Here is an 18,837-nt window from a genome sequence, read left to right as displayed (position 1 = left end):
AGCTGTGTCTACCTACTGGTAGTAGTCTCTACAGATTGTATCTCCCCTTTGTTGGGTATTTATTTGGATACTGTCTCTCTGTCTTTTGGTTAGTTTGGCTAAAGGTTTGTCTATCTTGTTGAATTTCTTGAAGAACCAGCCCTGGGTTTCATTGATTGCATTGTTTTCTTTGTTTCTAACTGATTGATTTCAGCCCTGATTTTGATTATTTCTTCCCTTCTCGCCCTCTTTGGTGTGCTTGGTTCTTGTTTTTTAGTGCTTTCAGGTATATTTTTTAATTGGTGATACGAAAGCTTTCTAATTTCTTTATGGAGACACTTTGTGCTATGAACTTTTCTCTTAGTACTGTTTTCATTGTGTTCCATGACTTTGGATATGTTATGCCTTCATTTTCATTGAATTCTGGAAAGTCTTTAATTTCTTTCCTGTTTCAGAGATCATTGAATAGAGCCGTTCAATTTCCAAGTGTGTGTGGGCTCCCAGTGTTTCTGTTGTTGAAGTCCAGCTTTAATCCATGGTGGTCTGATACAATATAAGGTGTTATTTCAATTTTCTTGTATCTGCTGAGGCTTGCCCTGTGACCAACTATCTGGTTAATTTTGGAGCCTTCTCCATGGGGTGCTGAGAAGGAGGTGTATTCTTTTGTGTTTGGGTGGAATAGTCTGTAGATGTCTGTTAGGTTCACTTCATTCATAATGTCTGTTAGTTTCACTGTTTCTCTGTCTAGTTTTTGTCTGGATGTCCTGTCATTTGGTGAAAGTGGGGTGTTGATGTCTCTCACTATTCATGTGTGGGGTTTGATGTGCTATTTAAGCATTATCAGTGTTTGGCTCATAGATGTTCAGAATTGAGATATCATCTTGGTAGATTTTTCCTTTGATGTGTATAAAGTGTCCCTCACTGTCTCTCTTGATTAGTTATGGTTGCAAGTCTGTTTTATTAGATTAGGATAATTACTCCAGTTTCCTTATTGGGTTCATTTGCTTGGAAAACTTTTTTTTAGACCTTTACTCTGAGGTAATGTCTATCTTTATGACTGAGGTGTATTTCTTGTATGCAGCAGAATGATGGATCTTGTTTTTGCATCCACTATGTTACCCTTTGTCTTTTTATTGGGGAATTGAGTCCATTGATGTTGAGAGAGATTAATGACCAGTGATTGTTATTTTGTGTTATTTTGATGTTGATGGAGAAAGAGAGAGAGAGAGAGAGAGAGAGAGAGAGAGAGAGAAAGAGATTGTGAGTTTGTGTGTGATTTTCTTGTTTTTGCTGGTATGAAATTACTTATTTCCTGTGTTTTCTTGGATGTAGTTATCTTTCTTGGGCTGGAGTTTTTCTTCTAGTATTTTCTATAGTACTAGATTTGTGAATAGATATTATTTGAATTTGAATTTGTCTTGAAATATCTTATTTTCTTCATGTATGGTGATTGAGATTGGGTACGATTGTCTAGGTTGGTACCTGTGGTGTTTTTTTGTTTGTTTGTTTGAGGCTACAGGATATCTGTCCATGTCCGTCTAGCTTTTAGAGTCTCTGTTGAGAAGTATGGTGTAATTCTGATAGGTCTGCCTTTGTATGTTACCTGGCCTTTTTTTTTCTTGCCCCTTTTTAATATTCTTTCTTTGTTCTGTAGATTTTGTATTTTGATTATTATGTACTGGAAGGATTTTTCTTTTCTGTTCCAGTCTAGTTGGTGTTCTATAAGCTTCTTATATGTTTGTAGGTATGTTTTTTCTTTATGTTATGAAAGTTTTCTTTTATGATTTTGTTGAGAATATTATAGATTATGTCTTTTCATGGTCTTCCATATTTCCTGGATGTTTTGTGTCAGGAATTTTTAGCTTTAACATTTTTTTGACTGATGTATCAATTTCTTCTATCGTATCTTCTATGCTTGTGATTTTTTCTTTCTTCTCATGTATTCTGTTGTGATGCTTGCATCTATTGTTCCTAGGTTTCTCCCTAGGTTTCCATCTCCAAGATTTCCTCAGTTAGTGTTTTCTTTATTACTTCTATTTCCATTTTCAGGTCTTGCACAGTTTTATTTATTTCCTTCTCCTGTTTGATTGTATTTTCCTGTATTTCTTTAAAGGCCTCTATCGTCTTTATAAGATTGGATGTAAGGTCATTTTCTTGTGTTTTGGGTGTTTTAGGATATCCAGGGCTTGCTGTAGTTCCATAGCTGTGCTTCGGAGGGGTCATGTTGCCCTGGCTCTTTGATTGTGGTTTTTTTTTTTTTTTTTTTTTTTTTTCTTCCTGGATGACTTTGGTCCCTGGATGTTCCTGTTGTAGTAGGTATCGTGAGTGGGTATTAAACCTTGATAATCCTGGTATGACAGGCCTCTGATGGGTTGTATGGTTCTGGATCTGAAGGTCTGCATGGTTCAGGAGTTGCAGGTCCAGTGAAGATGGGCAGAGAGATGGCTGAAGAGTGGAGGTCTACCTGGGCTAGTAGGCTGCTCAGGGCATCTTGGGTGCCCCAGAAGATTTAGGAAGCAGGGAAGATGGATGCTGGAAGGGAAGCTAACCTGCATGGTTCAGGTTCTGTAAGTCTGATAAAGATGAGCACAGAGGTGGGCGGAGAATGGAGGTCCCCATGGGCTAGTAGGCTGCTCAGGGAAGCTTGTGACTGTAATTTCCGAGCCATTTATTTTTCAGTTACTTCAACGAAATAAGCTTATAACTTATAACCTGTTCATATTAATAGACATTCTAATTTCAAAGGATAAATGGCTCTTGGACATTATATATCTTTGATAATATTAAAAATTTTGATGATATTAAGACTACACTTTGTTTTGTTTTAAAGATTTGTCATCATTATTCACATGAGGGCAGGTCAGTAGTTTTATAATCTGAATTTGATTTCATAACTTTTCTACTTTATCAAAATGAAGTAAGTCTCCCCTCTTCTTTTAAAAACATGCCCTTTGCATTTGGTATGTTTTGGTTCTTTGAAAGTTAGAAGGGGCTCACTTAGGAAGTGACACACTTTGTATCCAGTAGAGGTCTTTCAAACCAACAGGCATCTTGTAGCCCTTGAAGACAGAATACTTCATCATTAAGAAATATCTCATGTATGTTCTAACAAATCAAAATTTTATATTTATTCTTTGAGACAGGGTCTCTATATAACCTTAGCTGACCTGGAACCTGCTATGTAGACAAGAGATCCTCCTGCATCTACCTCTCAAGTGCTGAGACATAAAGGCCTGTGCTATCACACCCAACTGATACTCAAAGTCCTTAAAGCATCAGCCTTTCCAGATGCTTCCACAGCGTGCCACTGCCCGTGTTAACTGTCCAAGCACAGGCCTGCTGGTGCTACTTCCATTCCCACTGAATCAGTATTTTATTCAACCCTTTGGGCTCACACTGGGATACTTCCTGTCCTACCCTATTCCTAGCTCTGGAGTGATAAACTTTGACTATCATAAAAATAAAGATCAGTAATCTCAAAAGCTTTTCTCAGTAGCTTCCTTTTCCCAATTGACTAAAGACAAATGCTTTAAAATAATGGATGTGTATTTGTAATAGGACAGGCCTGTCTCATAATAATTGTAATAGGACAGGCCTGTCTTCATATTTTTCTCGGCCCCAAACCTTTTGTGCAAATATTGCTCCTTTCACTAAAAATAAAATGAGTATCCGGAATAAATCAATAATAAAGAGTGAGTGTTTGAATGTATTTTAAGCAGTTGTCTCCTCTGTAAAAGAAATGAGATGAAAGTTAATAACCACGTAGCTACTCCCTAAACACAACTAATAAGCATGTTATTGTGTAACAAAGTGTCCTTATAAAATGTTTATGTTGTTTTGGCGGCAGCAGCAGCAGCAGCACAACTAACCTCTATTGGAAAGCAAAGAGAAACAGTCAGAAATTAGGTGATAGGTTTAACAAAAAGAGGGAATGTCTGTTTTGCAGTACTACACATTCACATGCTTTTCTCTTTCTAGGACAAACCGGGGGAGAGCATATTTTAAAAGGAATTTATACAAGCAAGCAACCCAAGACTTTTCTGCTGCCATCCACTTAGACCCCAACAACTGGCTAGCACTGTACTACCGAGCTTGCTTATTTAGAAAGACTAGTCCTTCCAGAGCCCTGCAGGACTACAGCGTGTCAGGTACTTGGCTGCGTGTTTGTGAGAGAGACATATGAGGGGATGCTAATGTGCCTTCACTCGTGTAACATGTAGATCACTGTGTGGTACTGTAGATACTTGCTTTGTATATGTCTGTTGCTCACACGTATGCATGAACACACATACATGTAGAGGCATGTATTATTCTTTTTTATTACGTATTTTATTTACATTTCAGATGTTATCTCCTTTCCCCATTCCCCCCCCACAGGAATCCCCTATCCATCCCCCCTCTTCCTGCTTCTATGAGAATGTTCCCCCACCCACCCACTCCCACCTCCCCAACCTTGAATTTCCCCACACTGGGGCATTCAGCCTTCACAGGACCAAGGACCTCCTCTCCCACTTATGCCTGACAAGGCCATCCTCCCCTACATATGCAGCTGGAGCCATGGGTCCCTCCCTATGTGCTCCCAGGCTGGTGGTTTAGACCCTGGGAACTCTGGTTGGTTGGTTGGTTGGTTGGTATTGTTGCTCTACCCATGGGGCCACAAACCCTTTCAGCTCCTTCAGTCTTTTCTCTGATTCCTCTATTGGGAACCCCACGATCAGTTCAATAGTTAGCTGTGAGCATCTGCTTCTGAATATGACAGGCTCTGTCAGACCTCTAAGGAGACAGCTATATCAGGCTCCTGTCAGCATGCACTTCCTGGCACATATTATTCTTTTCTTTCTCTATTATTCTTTTAAACTGTATTATTTTCTGTGATACAGTCCTTCACTGACCTCACTAAATAGGCTAGGTTTTGTGGCTTCCCCATTACTGAGATTTTCAGCAGCACATGCTGCCATGCCAAACTTCCCCTCTTCTGAGGGCTCTAGGGATAGAACTCTGATCCCTGTGCTTCAAGGCAAGCACTTTACTATGACATCATGCCATCCCTGAAATGCCCCATGTTTGCTGAGAGGAACTCATGTTTCATGTCTATTTCCAAGGTCTCTTGGGAAATAGGGCTGAAGATCGCAGTACAGTTCTCTTTATATCTTCACGTCTAATTTCTGCCCACAGCTGACTCCATCTTTGCTTCTCCTTTACCTGCCATGGCCTCTGCTCTCAACGATATGCCTTTCCTCAGTTCACCCCTTATATCTTATATCTGAATATAGAGTCAAATCAAATATGTCATATGTATGACTGAGACTCTGCCACCCTATGCTTTAGATTTAAAGAGTTCTGAGGGCCAGTCTGCCTCCACTCACCTGGTCCATCCAGAGAATCTCCTTCCTTTTAATTCTTTCTCTGAAAGCCTTATCCTTCCATTTTCTCCGTCAGTCTCCCATCTTGGAAGCTGTCATAACAATTCAAAACCTCTACTGTTGAATTATTCAGAATTATATACTGCTGAATTATATCAGCTTGATTTTAGCCTTCATCCTTCCCTATATATTATCTCAAGGATTTCAACAAACCCACTGTTATAACAAGGCTCTGTGATAATAGTGTTGGACATTTAGGGGATACTTCAGTATTTTCTGAGCACAGTTCTAGGTACTATATATGGGATACTTCAATGAACACTCAACTAATGATATGAAGAATTTACTATCATTCATTTTTTTCTGATAAAAACAAAGCCTAGAGTGGTTAAATCACTCCATTAAATTATTTTTTTTTTCTGTAAGGATTGATTTTCTGCCAGTATCACAGCAGAACTTTTCCTGGTTGTCCAATCACATTGTGAACTGAGCAGTGAGATTGCTTTTAGGTTATTGATTATTTGCTTCATTAGCATGGCCTTTGATAACATTGACTAAAGGTTCCCAAATATAGTATGAAAGGGTGGAGGAGGGGAGGGAAATGGAGGAAAAGGGAGGGAAAGGGAGGGAAAGGAGGGAAGTTATCTCTCAATCCAGAATGGACTTGAGAAGCTTAGAAAATAGGAATTGATTCTTATGAAAGAGTCATGGTAGTTCACTACTATGGTTTTGAAAGCAAAGCGGGGTTAGTACCAAGGGACTTGAGGCGCCCTCTCAGCTGGGTGCTGGTGAGGGCCACCCATCTGCAGTGGGGGTTGTTTTTCTCCTCTTGTTTCCAGCATACAGTCAAGTTTTCCACCTCAGTTCCAAGTTCTTACTTTAAATAGCCTCTTTGAAGCCCTCCATCTCTGTAGATAAGTAGACCTGACAACTGCCTTATGCCTTGTTCTGGACCAGTACACCCACCCTCTTTGGTCCTTAATGTCTCTGTGATCATAACAGGCCATTGTAATCAAGGGCACCCTTCCATCAGTGTTAATTGTAGGCCTGCATCTGCCATTGGCTTATACCTTAGTCCCTGTGCACTGTGTTCCCTTGGCTTTAATCTCTTCGTCTGTGAAGTGAATGGGATGCCAGAGTTTACTACCAGCTTAATGAATTTGTGAACTATGATTGCCACAGTATTACTAGTTAGCAATTTTTAAAAATGTATATTATTTTTTGCCCAAATGGGTACACTCATCATAGACCCATTATTTATGGAATGCTAGAGAGGGGAAGCAATAGAAAGAGTATATTTGGAAACATAACTCATATGATTGTTTAGAAATCAAAGTATATGCTTTATGTTTCAGTTCTTATAAATGATGGCTATGATAATCTTAATTGTTTTCTACATCGGGGTATACTCTACACACAACTAAAATTTTGGATGCTGGCAGTTTGTGATTTTGAAACTGTTGTTTCTCTCGAAAGGTATGTCTTTGTTTTCATACTTATTTCACTGTTGCATGAAATCAGGGGCTGGGAGAAGAAAAGAAAAGAAGAGAAAAGAAAAGAAAGGAAAAGAAAAGAAGGCTTCCCCCTCATTATGAATAACTTTGTAGAAAATGAGACTGTAATTATAAAGTCAAAGTAGAATAACACTAAAATAAGATTATTGTCTTGGGAGGCAGAGGCAGGCAGATTTCTGAGTTTGAGGCCAGCCTGGTCTACAGAGTGAGTTCCAGGACAGAGCCCGGGCTATGCAGAGAAACCCTGTCTCGAAAAACCAAAAAAAAAAAAAAAAAAAAAAAAAAAGATTATTGTAAAATATGATTTGTTCATTCTAGATGCTTTGCAAAATTTAGAGGCTGAAGAGCTTGGAGAAAATTGAAGCCCATAGTTGTTAAGTTTAAAAGTTAAAAAGGAGAGTTAAGAGAATAAGCCTCTGAGGACCACAGTGGTTTCTTTAGGATAAAGAGGCAGCGTGACGTTTCAGATATAGAATCAGAAGGAGAAAGGCCCTTTGCTGGCCAGCAGTCGGAGCTTCTGTGGGCGTGGGCTACAGAATTGTAGCCCTTTTCTTGAAATAGAAACATTAAGCAGAGGAATGTCTATGATCATTCTCATGCAAGAAAAAAAAATCACTTGATTATTAAAAGAGGAAACAATATTTATTTGATATTGAAAAGCAGTTTTATAACTATTTATGTGGTGTGGACAGGTTTTTTGTTTTTTGTTTTTTACTTGAAAGCTACCAGATCTTAGAATGACTCTTAGAATTATGGCCTCAGGCAAAGACTTTTGAATTGAGGAGCAATAATCATTAATTCAAGGTGACGTAAAATTAAGTAAAGTTTTACCAAGAGTCTAGGAGACTTTACTGTATCTGTTTTCAGTATAGACTCTCATTGTTAATTCATTACAAAGCCTTTTATTAGGAATGTTCTTCCTTTTTATTGAAATTATTTTTTCATACAATATATTCTAATCATGGATTCCCTCCCCAACCTCCTTCCAGATCCTCCCCACCTTCTCAACCACCCATGCTTATAATTTTTTTAAGATTATGCAGTAAACTAATTTCATTTCTTTGGTAAAGCATTAAGAATGTCTAATTGCAATTGATTCATGTATTTTATTAGCTCTTTTAAATTGATGAACATTGACTCATGTGTTTCATTAGCTTTTTAAAAAAATAAATGACGAACATTGGAAGTAAATGTGAATTTTAATACATTTTTGTTTTCTTTTTAGAACTGCTACTTTGGCTTATATAAATATTGGCCTCATATACCTGCAGCACTTGGATAATTATACTGAAGCCTTTTGGTGGTTTACTGAGGCAATTAGAGTTGACCCTCTCCATATCAAAAGCTATATTTGCAGAGCAGAAACCTATTGTAAGGTATTTAAGATTGGAATTTTTGAATTTCAAAATATTTTAATTGTTTGGGTATTTGTCCAATGTACCTTACAACATAGGAACATATTCTTTAGCTAACCACAGAAACTCATGGATTTATAAGCAATAGCTATTAAGCAGATATATTTAACTATTTTTAGCTATTTACAAAGCCTCTACTTATGAAGTGTCCATTTTCATTGCTGTAATATCTCTAGCACATGTTTTATTTTTATTACAAAACAGCATACAACTATTGTAGTTATTGTACTTTATGCAAATAAGGAAGTTTCTGAGACTCAGTAGCTTCAAAGCTGTCTGTAATTTTATTTGCTGGTGGAAAACTACTGCTAGCCTTTTGGAATCTGTTGGTCTAATTCTGAGTATGTGTTTGTGTGTGTGCTGGTAAATGTGTGGGTTCATAGAATAGGGCATAATATATAAATGTGTGTGTGTGTGGGTTAATTATCCTAATAATTAACAGCTTTAGCTTTTAGTTTTTATAAAGTATCTATCTATCTATCTATCTATCTATCTATCTATCATCTATCTATCTATCTATCTATCTATCTATCTATCTATTTTTCTGTCAAATTTTTAGTGTAACAAATTGAAATTAGTCTTCTCCACCTGTAACCAGAATCTGTTTCTCAAAGATACACCGATACATCTCTGGGATATTTCTTACTAACAGCTCAGCCCAAGATGCTGCTTCCTTCCCAGGACTATGCAATAGCCTCTTCATCTTCTTGTTTCTGCTATTCTCTGCTTTTGGTGCAACTAACAGAATTTCCAGTGACTATGCCAGGATTTTCCATTTTTTTGTTTAAAACCGATGTGACCTGCCACTTTACTACCTTTCCACCCCTGTTCATATGTATCTCTGGATATACTGTTTGTAATCATAACATGCTGGATCCTGCTGTGGTAAAAACACCTTCAAAAGCACCCTACTAAAACAGCAAAGACTTATTTCTTTTCTGTAATAGGTGTTCTACTTTTCCTTTGCTACATTTGAGAACCTGGTATATCTAGAGTCCAATTCAAAGTCCTTACTCTCCAGATAATGAAAGTAGAGGTTGCAGAGCAGGCTCAGTACTCTCCCAAAGGAAAGTATGTTGGTAATCTTGTTGGGTAAGACATAGACATGCTTGTAGTGTGTCATTCTTTCCATTAGTCTGTTAATGATATAGGCCATTTAGGGAACCTGGCATGTTTCAATAACATACATAGAATTCAATGTGTCAGCAAGATTGTTGAGTGTCAGGACATGGACTCATTCACTCTGTTCTGAGAGGCCCAAATAACTACACAGTCATTGTTAAATACGTTACGTTTATACATTAAGAACTATTATAGTCAGAAAAAAAATAAGAAGCAGAACTATTCAAGCTCATTTGAAGGCATTTCTATGTGGTATTTTTGAGTAAGAAAAGCAAGATTCAGAAAAAAATGTTTAAAATATCAAAATCAACCTCCCTCTCTCTCTCTACATATATATATGTACATATGTATATACATATACATATATATGTCTGTGTGTGTGTATACATAGAGAATATATTCTTCTACTTGTTGGTTCAACCTCTTTTATTTATTTTATTAATTTATTTATTCATTTTACATCCTGATTGAGGACTCCACCCCTGTATCCCCAGTCCCTCTTCTCCTCCCAGTCACACTCTTACAATTTTCCTCTGTTACCCCTTCCCACTTTTCTGGAGAGAAAGGGAAGCCCCCTTGGGTACCATCCTGCCCTGGAATATGCATTCCTGGCAGGACTAAGCACATCCTCTCCTACTGAGGCCCAACCAGGAAGTCCAGTTAGGCCAGGGAATCCAATTAGCTTCCCTTTTTAATCTAAGCTAAAACCCATGGCCAGAAAAGCATATAAACCAAAAGACAGAACTTCCATTAGTTCCAGTGAAGTTTACTTAGCCCATAAATATTGTTATGGTTTATATGCAGAATGCTCCATCCTCCATAGATTTATATAGTACCCTGCTAGTAGCATTCTGTGAGGTGTTGTAGAGCAGAGGAAGTAGAGAATTGAAATTTTATAGTGTGGTCTTGTTGTGTTGCTACTTTTTTGTCCACAAAGATATAAGATGTCCTGACTCCATGTCTTCACATGGTTCAGTCAGCCACCATATTTTCCCCACATGATAGACAGATTTTTTTTTCAAACTGATGCAGAAGAAATTCTTCTTTTTAAAGTTGCTTTATCAAGTACTTGTAAGAATCAGCAGCAAGAGGTTTTGAATAATATTGGAAATATAAGAAAGTATAATATATATTTGAATATATAAATATATTTGAAGTCGGACTGAATGCATTTTGTATTATGAGATGGGATCAGGTGTGTGATGCTGAGAACGGAATGCTATGATTTAAATGTAAAACGTCTCCTATCAGTTTATTATACATTTGTACTCTCAGACCCCAGTTGATAATGTTATTTTGGGATATTGTGGAATCTCAATGAGGTGAAACTTACCTGGAGAAAGTATATCACTATATGGTTGTTGGTGTTTTATATCCTGACCCCACTTCCTGACAGGTCTTTGTTGCCCAGTCTGTTGAGGTGAGAGGTATTCCAGCCTTAAGCTCTCATTACCGTGGGGCAGCCTCATGCTGTGTGTTCTCCACCATAATTGACTATTATGTATTCAAACTACAAGTCAAAACAAACACCTCCTCCCTTATAGTGCTTTCTCAAGTATTAGATTACAGGAAGAGAAAAGCAATACCTATCTGGCCCTTTGGTACAACTAGGTATGGTAATGTGAACATGCCACTAGTTCATTAGTTGTGCAACAGGAACAAAGTCAGCCTAAGAAACAATGGCCCCCAAGATCCATGGAAATTCTTCAATTCATCTAAACAAACTTTATCTCATTGGATTTCCTCTTAACTCTACACACTATTTTCTTCAAATAGTTTGTGCTATTTCAGTTCTATTTATTTCCATATATAACTTAGTTTGTATAAATCATTTCCATGTATTCATAAATTTTTTTTTAGCAGCACACTACCATCTTATTGATGGCAGTGCTGGTTGTTTGGGTTAATATTTCTAGGTTTGTGTAGTGTTGCTCTACTGACGATGTCTTCAGTGGTAGTTGATTTTTTTGGTCCTCTAAAGTGTAGAAATTCAAGTTATGTTTCTGTGACCAAAATAGGGATAGAGTAAATGCTTCATTTCCATATGAATGCCAAATGGACCTCTTTTGATACCATTCTTGTGATTTGTTTTATCCATTGACTTATTAATTTTATTCCAAGCTTGTTTCTATCTTATTTTTCAAGTGGAATTTACTTTTACTTTTTATGTTACTCCTTACATGCTAGGTTATTAACTAGGTGAAGCTTGCTGAAACAGATGTTAAGGTTGAGGGAGAAAACTTGAAAAGTTAAATGAATGAGAAAAAACCATATATATATATACTACAATATATCACATAAATTAGTGTAAAATAACATGTGAATGGGTATTTGTAATCATTCTTCAAAACTAAAGAACAATTAAAAAATAAGGAGTTTGCATCATAAAATTTCTCTTCTGCTTTTATGAATTATATTTATATTTGCTTTGGTGAGTTAAAAATGATGTTTTTTGTATTTGCATCATAAAATTTCTCTTCTGCTTTTATGAATTATATTTATATTTGCTTTGGTGAGTTAAAAATGATGTTTTTTGTATTTACATACATACACAAATACACACACACACACAACAACAACAACAACAACAACAACAACAACAACAATTAATGAGAAGAGTGGCCATAAATTTGAAAAAGAGTGAAAAGGGGTATAAGGTGGGGTTTAAATGGTAGAATGGGAAGAAGAAATGATGTAATTATAATCTCAAAAATTAAAATAAATAATTTAAAATGAGCAAAAAGGAAAATAAGATATACTTAGACAAGTTTCTACAAAAATTTTGCAAGAAATTGTGGGAGAGGATAGACATAAAAAATAAGGTTATTGTTTCAAGTAGAATATACATTTCTGTTTATCATTCAACAGCTGCATAAACTGAAAAAGGCAGTAACTGAATTAACTCGTGCCATCCATCTCCAGCCTGATGCAATCCACCTATATATAATAAGGTATGAGCACAGAAACTGAGTTCTTCTTAGAATAACTGGACGTCTTAACAAACCCTTGAGGCTCCTCTATTCTTCTGCTCTCCCTATTTTACATTTTAATCTCAAAACAACGTCTACCTCTCAACATTTATTTTTTTCTATATATCAAGATACTTTATTTTATTTTTTTAGTGAAAAATAACTTTATTATGGTTACTTACAGGAATATGAATAAGGGTTATTTACAGGAGCAGAAATGACTCAAAGACATCTGAATCACCAAAGTCTGCATCAACATGGGTGGCAGTTCACTAAAGCTGGGAATCAGAAGCATACCGTATAACCTGCAGGCATCCTAATAGTTTAGAAAGCATTTTTAAAAGGTTGCTCAATGTCTTTACCTCTTCCAGGGAGCTCTGCTGATCACTGTTCCATCCAGGCAGCTGAGTAACTCTCAACAAACTTTTTTGTTAATTTTTCATTTTTTAATTTAAATTTCAGCTGACATCCCCTTCCCCATCTCCCAACCCTAGAATCCCCCCATCCCTCCTCCTCCTTTTTGCTTTTATACCATTTTAATTATATGCAAGTATTAAGGGGAACAAGCAATACAATAGATGCAAATAGTCAAGGAACAAGCAAGACAATAAACACAAATAGTTAAAGAACAAGCAAGGCAATAAACAGAGTTCCATGAACATCCCATGGCAACTGTTTCTAAGGGCTTATGAAGATTACCAAAATATCTGAGCCTACTTCTCGGTCCTAGCTCAAAGTCATTTTCATGTCTGAAGCTTACTTCCTTGTTCTAGCCTAAGATTTAGATTTCTGCCTGAAATTACTTCTTTGTTCTAGCCTAAGATTTAGACTCCTGCTTGAAATTACTTCTTTGTTCTAGCCTAAGATTTAGACTCCTGCCTGAAATTTCTTCTTTGTTCTAGCCTAAGATTTAGATTCCTGCCTGAAGCCCACTTCCTTGTCCTTGGCCTATGTCATATTCCTGCCAAGTAGCCCATTTTCTTGTCCTTGGCCCATGTCAGATTTTTACCAAGCAGCTCCAAAAACTCTCCGTCTTTTCCCCTTTTTATTTCATAAACAAGACTGAGCCTGTCTTAGGTTGTTCTGACAGGAATGCCTTCCTTACCCATCATGGAATGTGCATTATCAAAGGCAATGCACTTCTGTCTTAGGTTGGCAAGGCTCTGTGTATAATCTTACCCATTCTGGGCCTGCCAACCTGTTAATTTAGTAACTCTGTCTGGGAGGGGGGTCTATTTTCAGTTCAAGCCATGAAACTTTGGCTGCCAACATGTTGATGTTGTTAAAGACAAGCTTTAACAAGATGGGCAGGAATAAAAGTATCCCCAGGACAAAAAGGGCTAGCATGATCAAGCTATAAATGCCATTCTTGAAGCTTGACCAAAATAGAAATAATGACCTCAGGCCATGGATAATTTTGTCACAGTATTTGCTGCATCAACCCTAAGCAGAGCAGCATTCTTTAAGTTCATAAGCTCACTATGCAAAGTTAAAACATCCTGAGAGGTGTTAGAATTATGCCAAATACCCTGCAAGTGTCTTAAACTTTTTTCTAATTATAATGACTGCCCCTGTAAATTTTAGAACCAACATGAATCCAGTGGTATTTGGCATGACACTCTAGATGGATCCTTACTCTTAAATTCTGAGCTGCCTTCTAACAATTTGAATAGGATAAAGAGCATCAACCATTGTTCTAAATGCCTATCCAAATCCTTTTGTATATCAACACATTAGTAACACTTTTTGCTAAATGATTAACAAAAGTATCTGTCTTAACCTCTTGTGTTAAAGCAATTGCAGAAGCACCAGTGCTAGCAATTAACGTAATTAAAGCTGTTATAACAGCAATAATCAAGCCCACTACCCTCTTGCTTCTGCTTAAAGCCTGACTCACTTCTTCTAGTACTTGCAAACGTTTTTCTGAATACCAAGGTTCTGTGATACTCAGGGCAATAAATAAACCTGGTTAATAGACCTCCATAACAGACATGCCATGATTCAACACACTAACACAATTAGAAAGTGAACAACCGATGCAACTTACATTAAATACTGTAGAAGAAAACGAAAGTAATTTTAACTTGACGATTAAAAGAGCCTTAACACTTATACTAACACTTGTTTGAAATCCAGATCCTGTTCCAACTTTATTTCTTGCTAGCATAAGATCATAGAGAACTGCAGCTAAATTCCAAATATGTCTCTGAAAATGTCCAGGTCCAGTCTTCCAAATGAAGACTGTTATTTCCAATATTGGATTGATTTCTAGACTAGTCTGTGATTGAGTCTGACTAACTGGTCACCTTTAAGAAAATACAAGAGTCATTATAATTTCTCTTTTTGATTCTCTGTTCCACAAGGTCTAAAAACTTGAGGCAAGGCAGCTTGTCCCATCAAGGGTATAGTTAAGCAAAGGTGTGGGTCAGGAACATATGTCTAATATAGCTTCCCAGTCACCATTGTCAGGGCACTCAGCAAGCTCACAGGTCAGCATCATTCTTTGTCCCAGCATCAGCATGTCTCACCCATCACTCCAGCGGCTACCATGCTCCTTCAGCATCATGCAGAAAAATTACAAACTTGCCCTCATCCCCATATTAAATGTGATCTGATCGGGATCATGCCGTATGCCAATAAGTGAATCCTTCCCTTTCACCTCTGCCTAAGTATGCCTAGTTGTTGGGTGCCATAGACATTCAGTAGATAGTTCCTTGGCATCCAATTTTTTTTAAAAGAAAATTAAAGAGAACATGATTTAAATGAATTTGGGATGTAAGTGGATAAACCTTCCCCTTTTTTATTTTATGAAGATATTGTTTTAAAGTTCCATGGGCCCTTTCCATAGTACCTTGTCCTTGACAATTATAAGAAATCCCAGTAATATGTGTAATATTAATAATCTGACAAAACTTCTCAATTGCTTAAGTGCAATAGCCAGTTTCATTATCTATTGTTATTATTATTGGATAATTTATCTAAATTTTAGATATTATCCCCTTTCTGCATTCACCTCCTCAGAGAGCCCTTATCCCATCCCCCCTCCTCCTACTTCTATGAGGGTGTGCCCCCACCCATCCACCCACTCCCACCTCCTTGCCCTGGAATCCCCCCCCCACCACTGGCCATCTAGTTTTTACGGGACCAAGGCCATGATGCCCAACAAGGCCATCCTCCACTACATATACAGCTGGCACCATGCGTCCCTCCATGTGTATTCCCAGGCTAGCTGTTTAAACCCTGGAAGCTCTGGTTGGTTGATATTGTTGCTGTCCCCATGGGGCCACAAGCCCCTTTGATTCCTTCAGTCTTCTCTCTAACTCCTCCATTGGTGACCCCATGATCAGTTCAATGGTTAGCTGTGAGCATGTGCCTCTGTATATGTCAGGCTCTAGCAGAGCCACTACAGGCAACAGTCATATCAGGCTCCTGTCAGCATGCACTTCCTGAAATCCACAACAGTGTTTGCATTTGGTGATTACACCTGGAATAGATCACCAGGTCAGGTAGTTTCCAGATTGTTCCTCCTCCAATCTCTGCTCCACACATTGTCTTTGTATTTGCTCCTGTGAGCATTTTGTTATGCCTTCTAAGAAGGACTAAAGTACCCACACTTTGGTCTTTCTAATTCTTGAGCTTCATGTGGTCTCTGAGTTATATCTTGGGTATTGTGAGCTTTTGGGCTAATATCCACGTATCAGTGAGTCCATACCATGTGTATTCTTTTGTGATAAGGTTACCTCACTCAGGATGATATTTTCTAGTTCCATCCATTTGCCTAAGAATTTCATGAATTCATTGTTTTTAATAGCTGAGTAATACTTCATTTTGTAAATGTACCACATTTTTTGTATCCATTCTTCTTTTGAAGGATATCTGGGTTCTTTCCAGCTTCTGGCTATTATAAATAAGGCTGCTATGAACATAGTAAAACACGTGTTCTTGTTATATGTTGGAGCATCTTTTGGGTATATGACCAGAAGTGGTATAGCTGGGTCCTCAGGTAATACTGTGTCCAATTTTCTGAGGAACCACCAGACTGATTTCCAGAGTGGTTGTACCATCTTGCAATCCCACCAACAATGGAGGAGTGTTCCTCTTTCTCCACATCCTCGCCAGCATCTACTGTTACCTGAGCTTTTGATCCTAGCCATTCTGACTGGAGTGAGGTGGAATCTCATGGCTGTTTTGATTTGCATTTCCCTGATGACTAAGGATGTTGAACATTTCTTTAGGTACTTCTTGGCTATTCGAGTTTCCTCAGTTGAAAATTGTTTGGCTCTGTACCCCATTTTTTAAATTTATTTTTATTGGATATTATATTTACATTTCAGATTTTATCCCATTATCCCCATTCCCTCCACCACCCAGGAACCTCTATCCCATTCCCCCTCCTCATGCTTCTATAACAATGTGCCCCCACCTACCCCCACTCTCACCTCCCCACCCTCGATTCCCCCCCACCCCCACTTGGTGTTCAGCCTTTATAGGACCAAGAATCTCCTCTCCCACCTATCAACCCTCTAAGATTCAGGGGTTACCATGGAAGAGCTAGGTGGAAAGAATTGAAGATCTGGGCGATAAGGAGGAGGTTTGTGCAATGCTGACTTCTGGGTATGACATAGCAACTGTGGTTGTCTGCGATGAGCCACACAAGACTGGGCCTATTGACAACAGTTAATCGTGATCTGGAGGCAGGAGTAAAGAACAGCCATTTTGTTCAGATGGGTGCACAACCAAGGAGCCCACATTTCCATGAGTTCTAAATGCATGGTCACATAGAAGATGCTAGCTAAAGTCTGTGAGTCTTAAAACAACAGCAGCAGCAGCAACAACAAAGCAAAGAAAGACTGAGTATGAGACAGGCTTCAGGAATGGAGGGGAGGTGTGTGTAAAACAGGAGCAGAAGGATATGAGAAAAATATGGGGGTTATAGTAATCAGAATGCACTTTATAAATGCATGAAATTGTCAAGGAACAAATCAAATACAAGTTTTAAAATCCAACAGAATAATTACCTTTTACCTGCTTAGAGTAAAAGCTATCATTTCTTCCAGAGGACAGTATCTTCTTATGCTGAAGAATTATGATCTTGCAAAGTTCACTATTTATCAAGTAGCAGAAATGAACAAAGGTAAATATCACAAATTCAAGATAAAAACATTAAAGAAATACTTCTTCATGTTTTTGTACTATTTGCTATATATATGTATAGATATTGAGATGATGAATAATTCACTTGAAAGGCATAATTTGAAACTTCAGTTTTTATATCTACATAATTAACTAATGAATTTTGTGAGAAAACTCATTATATGATATACCAGGCTTATAATTTTACTTTGCTGGGTTTGTAACTGTAATGATGTTTTGTTTTATGGTAATAAAAGGTTTTAGTTGATATATTATTTCATGTTGTAAAAATAATATTATACTGTGTGGTTCTCTTAACATAATTATATTCTAAATTCATGTTACCCAGCAAGGGTACCAGTAATCTTTCCTTTGCTTTCAGGTATCATTGAGCTGACCCCAATACAGGAAGCGCTCATTCACTCATTTTGTGAAAACCATGACAAGGCTATTCATATCTTGGAAGGGGTCATAGCCAGTAAACCAGACATTTCCACTTATGCACTCTTGGCAAATGCCCAAATGAAGGCCAAGAGAATCAAGGTGAAATATCTGCCGATTGATGGATTAATGTTTATTAAACTTCGTAATGGATGAAATGCATGCATTATACTTAAGGATGGTGTCTTAGTTATAGATCTATTGCTGTGAAGAGACACCATGACCAAGGCAACTGTTATAAAAGGAAACATTTAACTGGGGCTGTCTTAGAGTTTCAGAGGTTTAGTCTATTATCATAATGGTGGGAAGCAAGACAACGCCCAGGCAGACACAGTGCTGGAGGAGCTGAGAGTTCTATATCTTGAATGGTAGGTACTAGAAGGTTACTGTGTGCCACACTAGGCAGAGCTTGAGCATAGGAGACCTCAAAGCCCACCATGACACACTTCTTCCAACAAGGCCACACCCACTTCAACAAGGCCATACCTCATGATAGTGCTACTACCTATGGGTCAAGCATTCAAACACATGAATCATGGAGGCCACATCTATTCAAACCACCACAAATTGCATTTAAATATTTTTACAAAATGAAATGAATTTATGAATTATTCATATATTAGCAACTATCTGTACTTATTATGCTATATATTGATTCATCTATTAACCAACATATTGATTTCTTCCTTCCTTTCTTTTTTCTTCCTTCCTTCCTTCCTTCCTTCCTTCCTTCCTTCCTTCCTTCCTTTCCTTTCCTTTCTTCCTTCTTTCCTTCCTTCCTTTCTTGTCAAAACAGAGCTGCTGAAAATAGTATTTTACATGTCCTGTCTCAGGAGATAGTCTTGGGAGTAGATTGCTGGCCTGTGAACCTGTTCTCTATTGTTATGCCAGGTTATTCTTC

The 18,837-nt window shown here is 37.6% G+C and overlaps 1 protein-coding gene across 2 annotated transcripts in view; it reads left to right on the top strand.

Annotated features, from left to right (window-relative positions):
* The window catches only part of Ttc6 (tetratricopeptide repeat domain 6), a 204,124-nt gene that overhangs the window by 145,652 nt on the left and 39,635 nt on the right, over positions 1–18,837 (top strand). For both annotated transcript variants that reach the window (XM_076941850.1, XM_034514438.2), the window contains exons 16-21: positions 3,958–4,127; positions 6,698–6,818; positions 8,082–8,232; positions 12,262–12,344; positions 17,420–17,496; positions 17,878–18,038. In XM_076941850.1, coding sequence (XP_076797965.1) covers positions 3,958–4,127; positions 6,698–6,818; positions 8,082–8,232; positions 12,262–12,344; positions 17,420–17,496; positions 17,878–18,038 — 763 coding nt within the window. The remainder of the gene's footprint in view (positions 1–3,957; positions 4,128–6,697; positions 6,819–8,081; positions 8,233–12,261; positions 12,345–17,419; positions 17,497–17,877; positions 18,039–18,837) is intronic.

The sequence above is a fragment of the Arvicanthis niloticus genome, chromosome 11, assembly GCF_011762505.2.
Source record: "Arvicanthis niloticus isolate mArvNil1 chromosome 11, mArvNil1.pat.X, whole genome shotgun sequence".
NCBI lineage: Eukaryota > Metazoa > Chordata > Mammalia > Rodentia > Muridae > Arvicanthis > Arvicanthis niloticus.
Note: the sequence above shows the minus strand (reverse complement) of the source record. Positions and strands in the feature narration are given on the sequence as shown.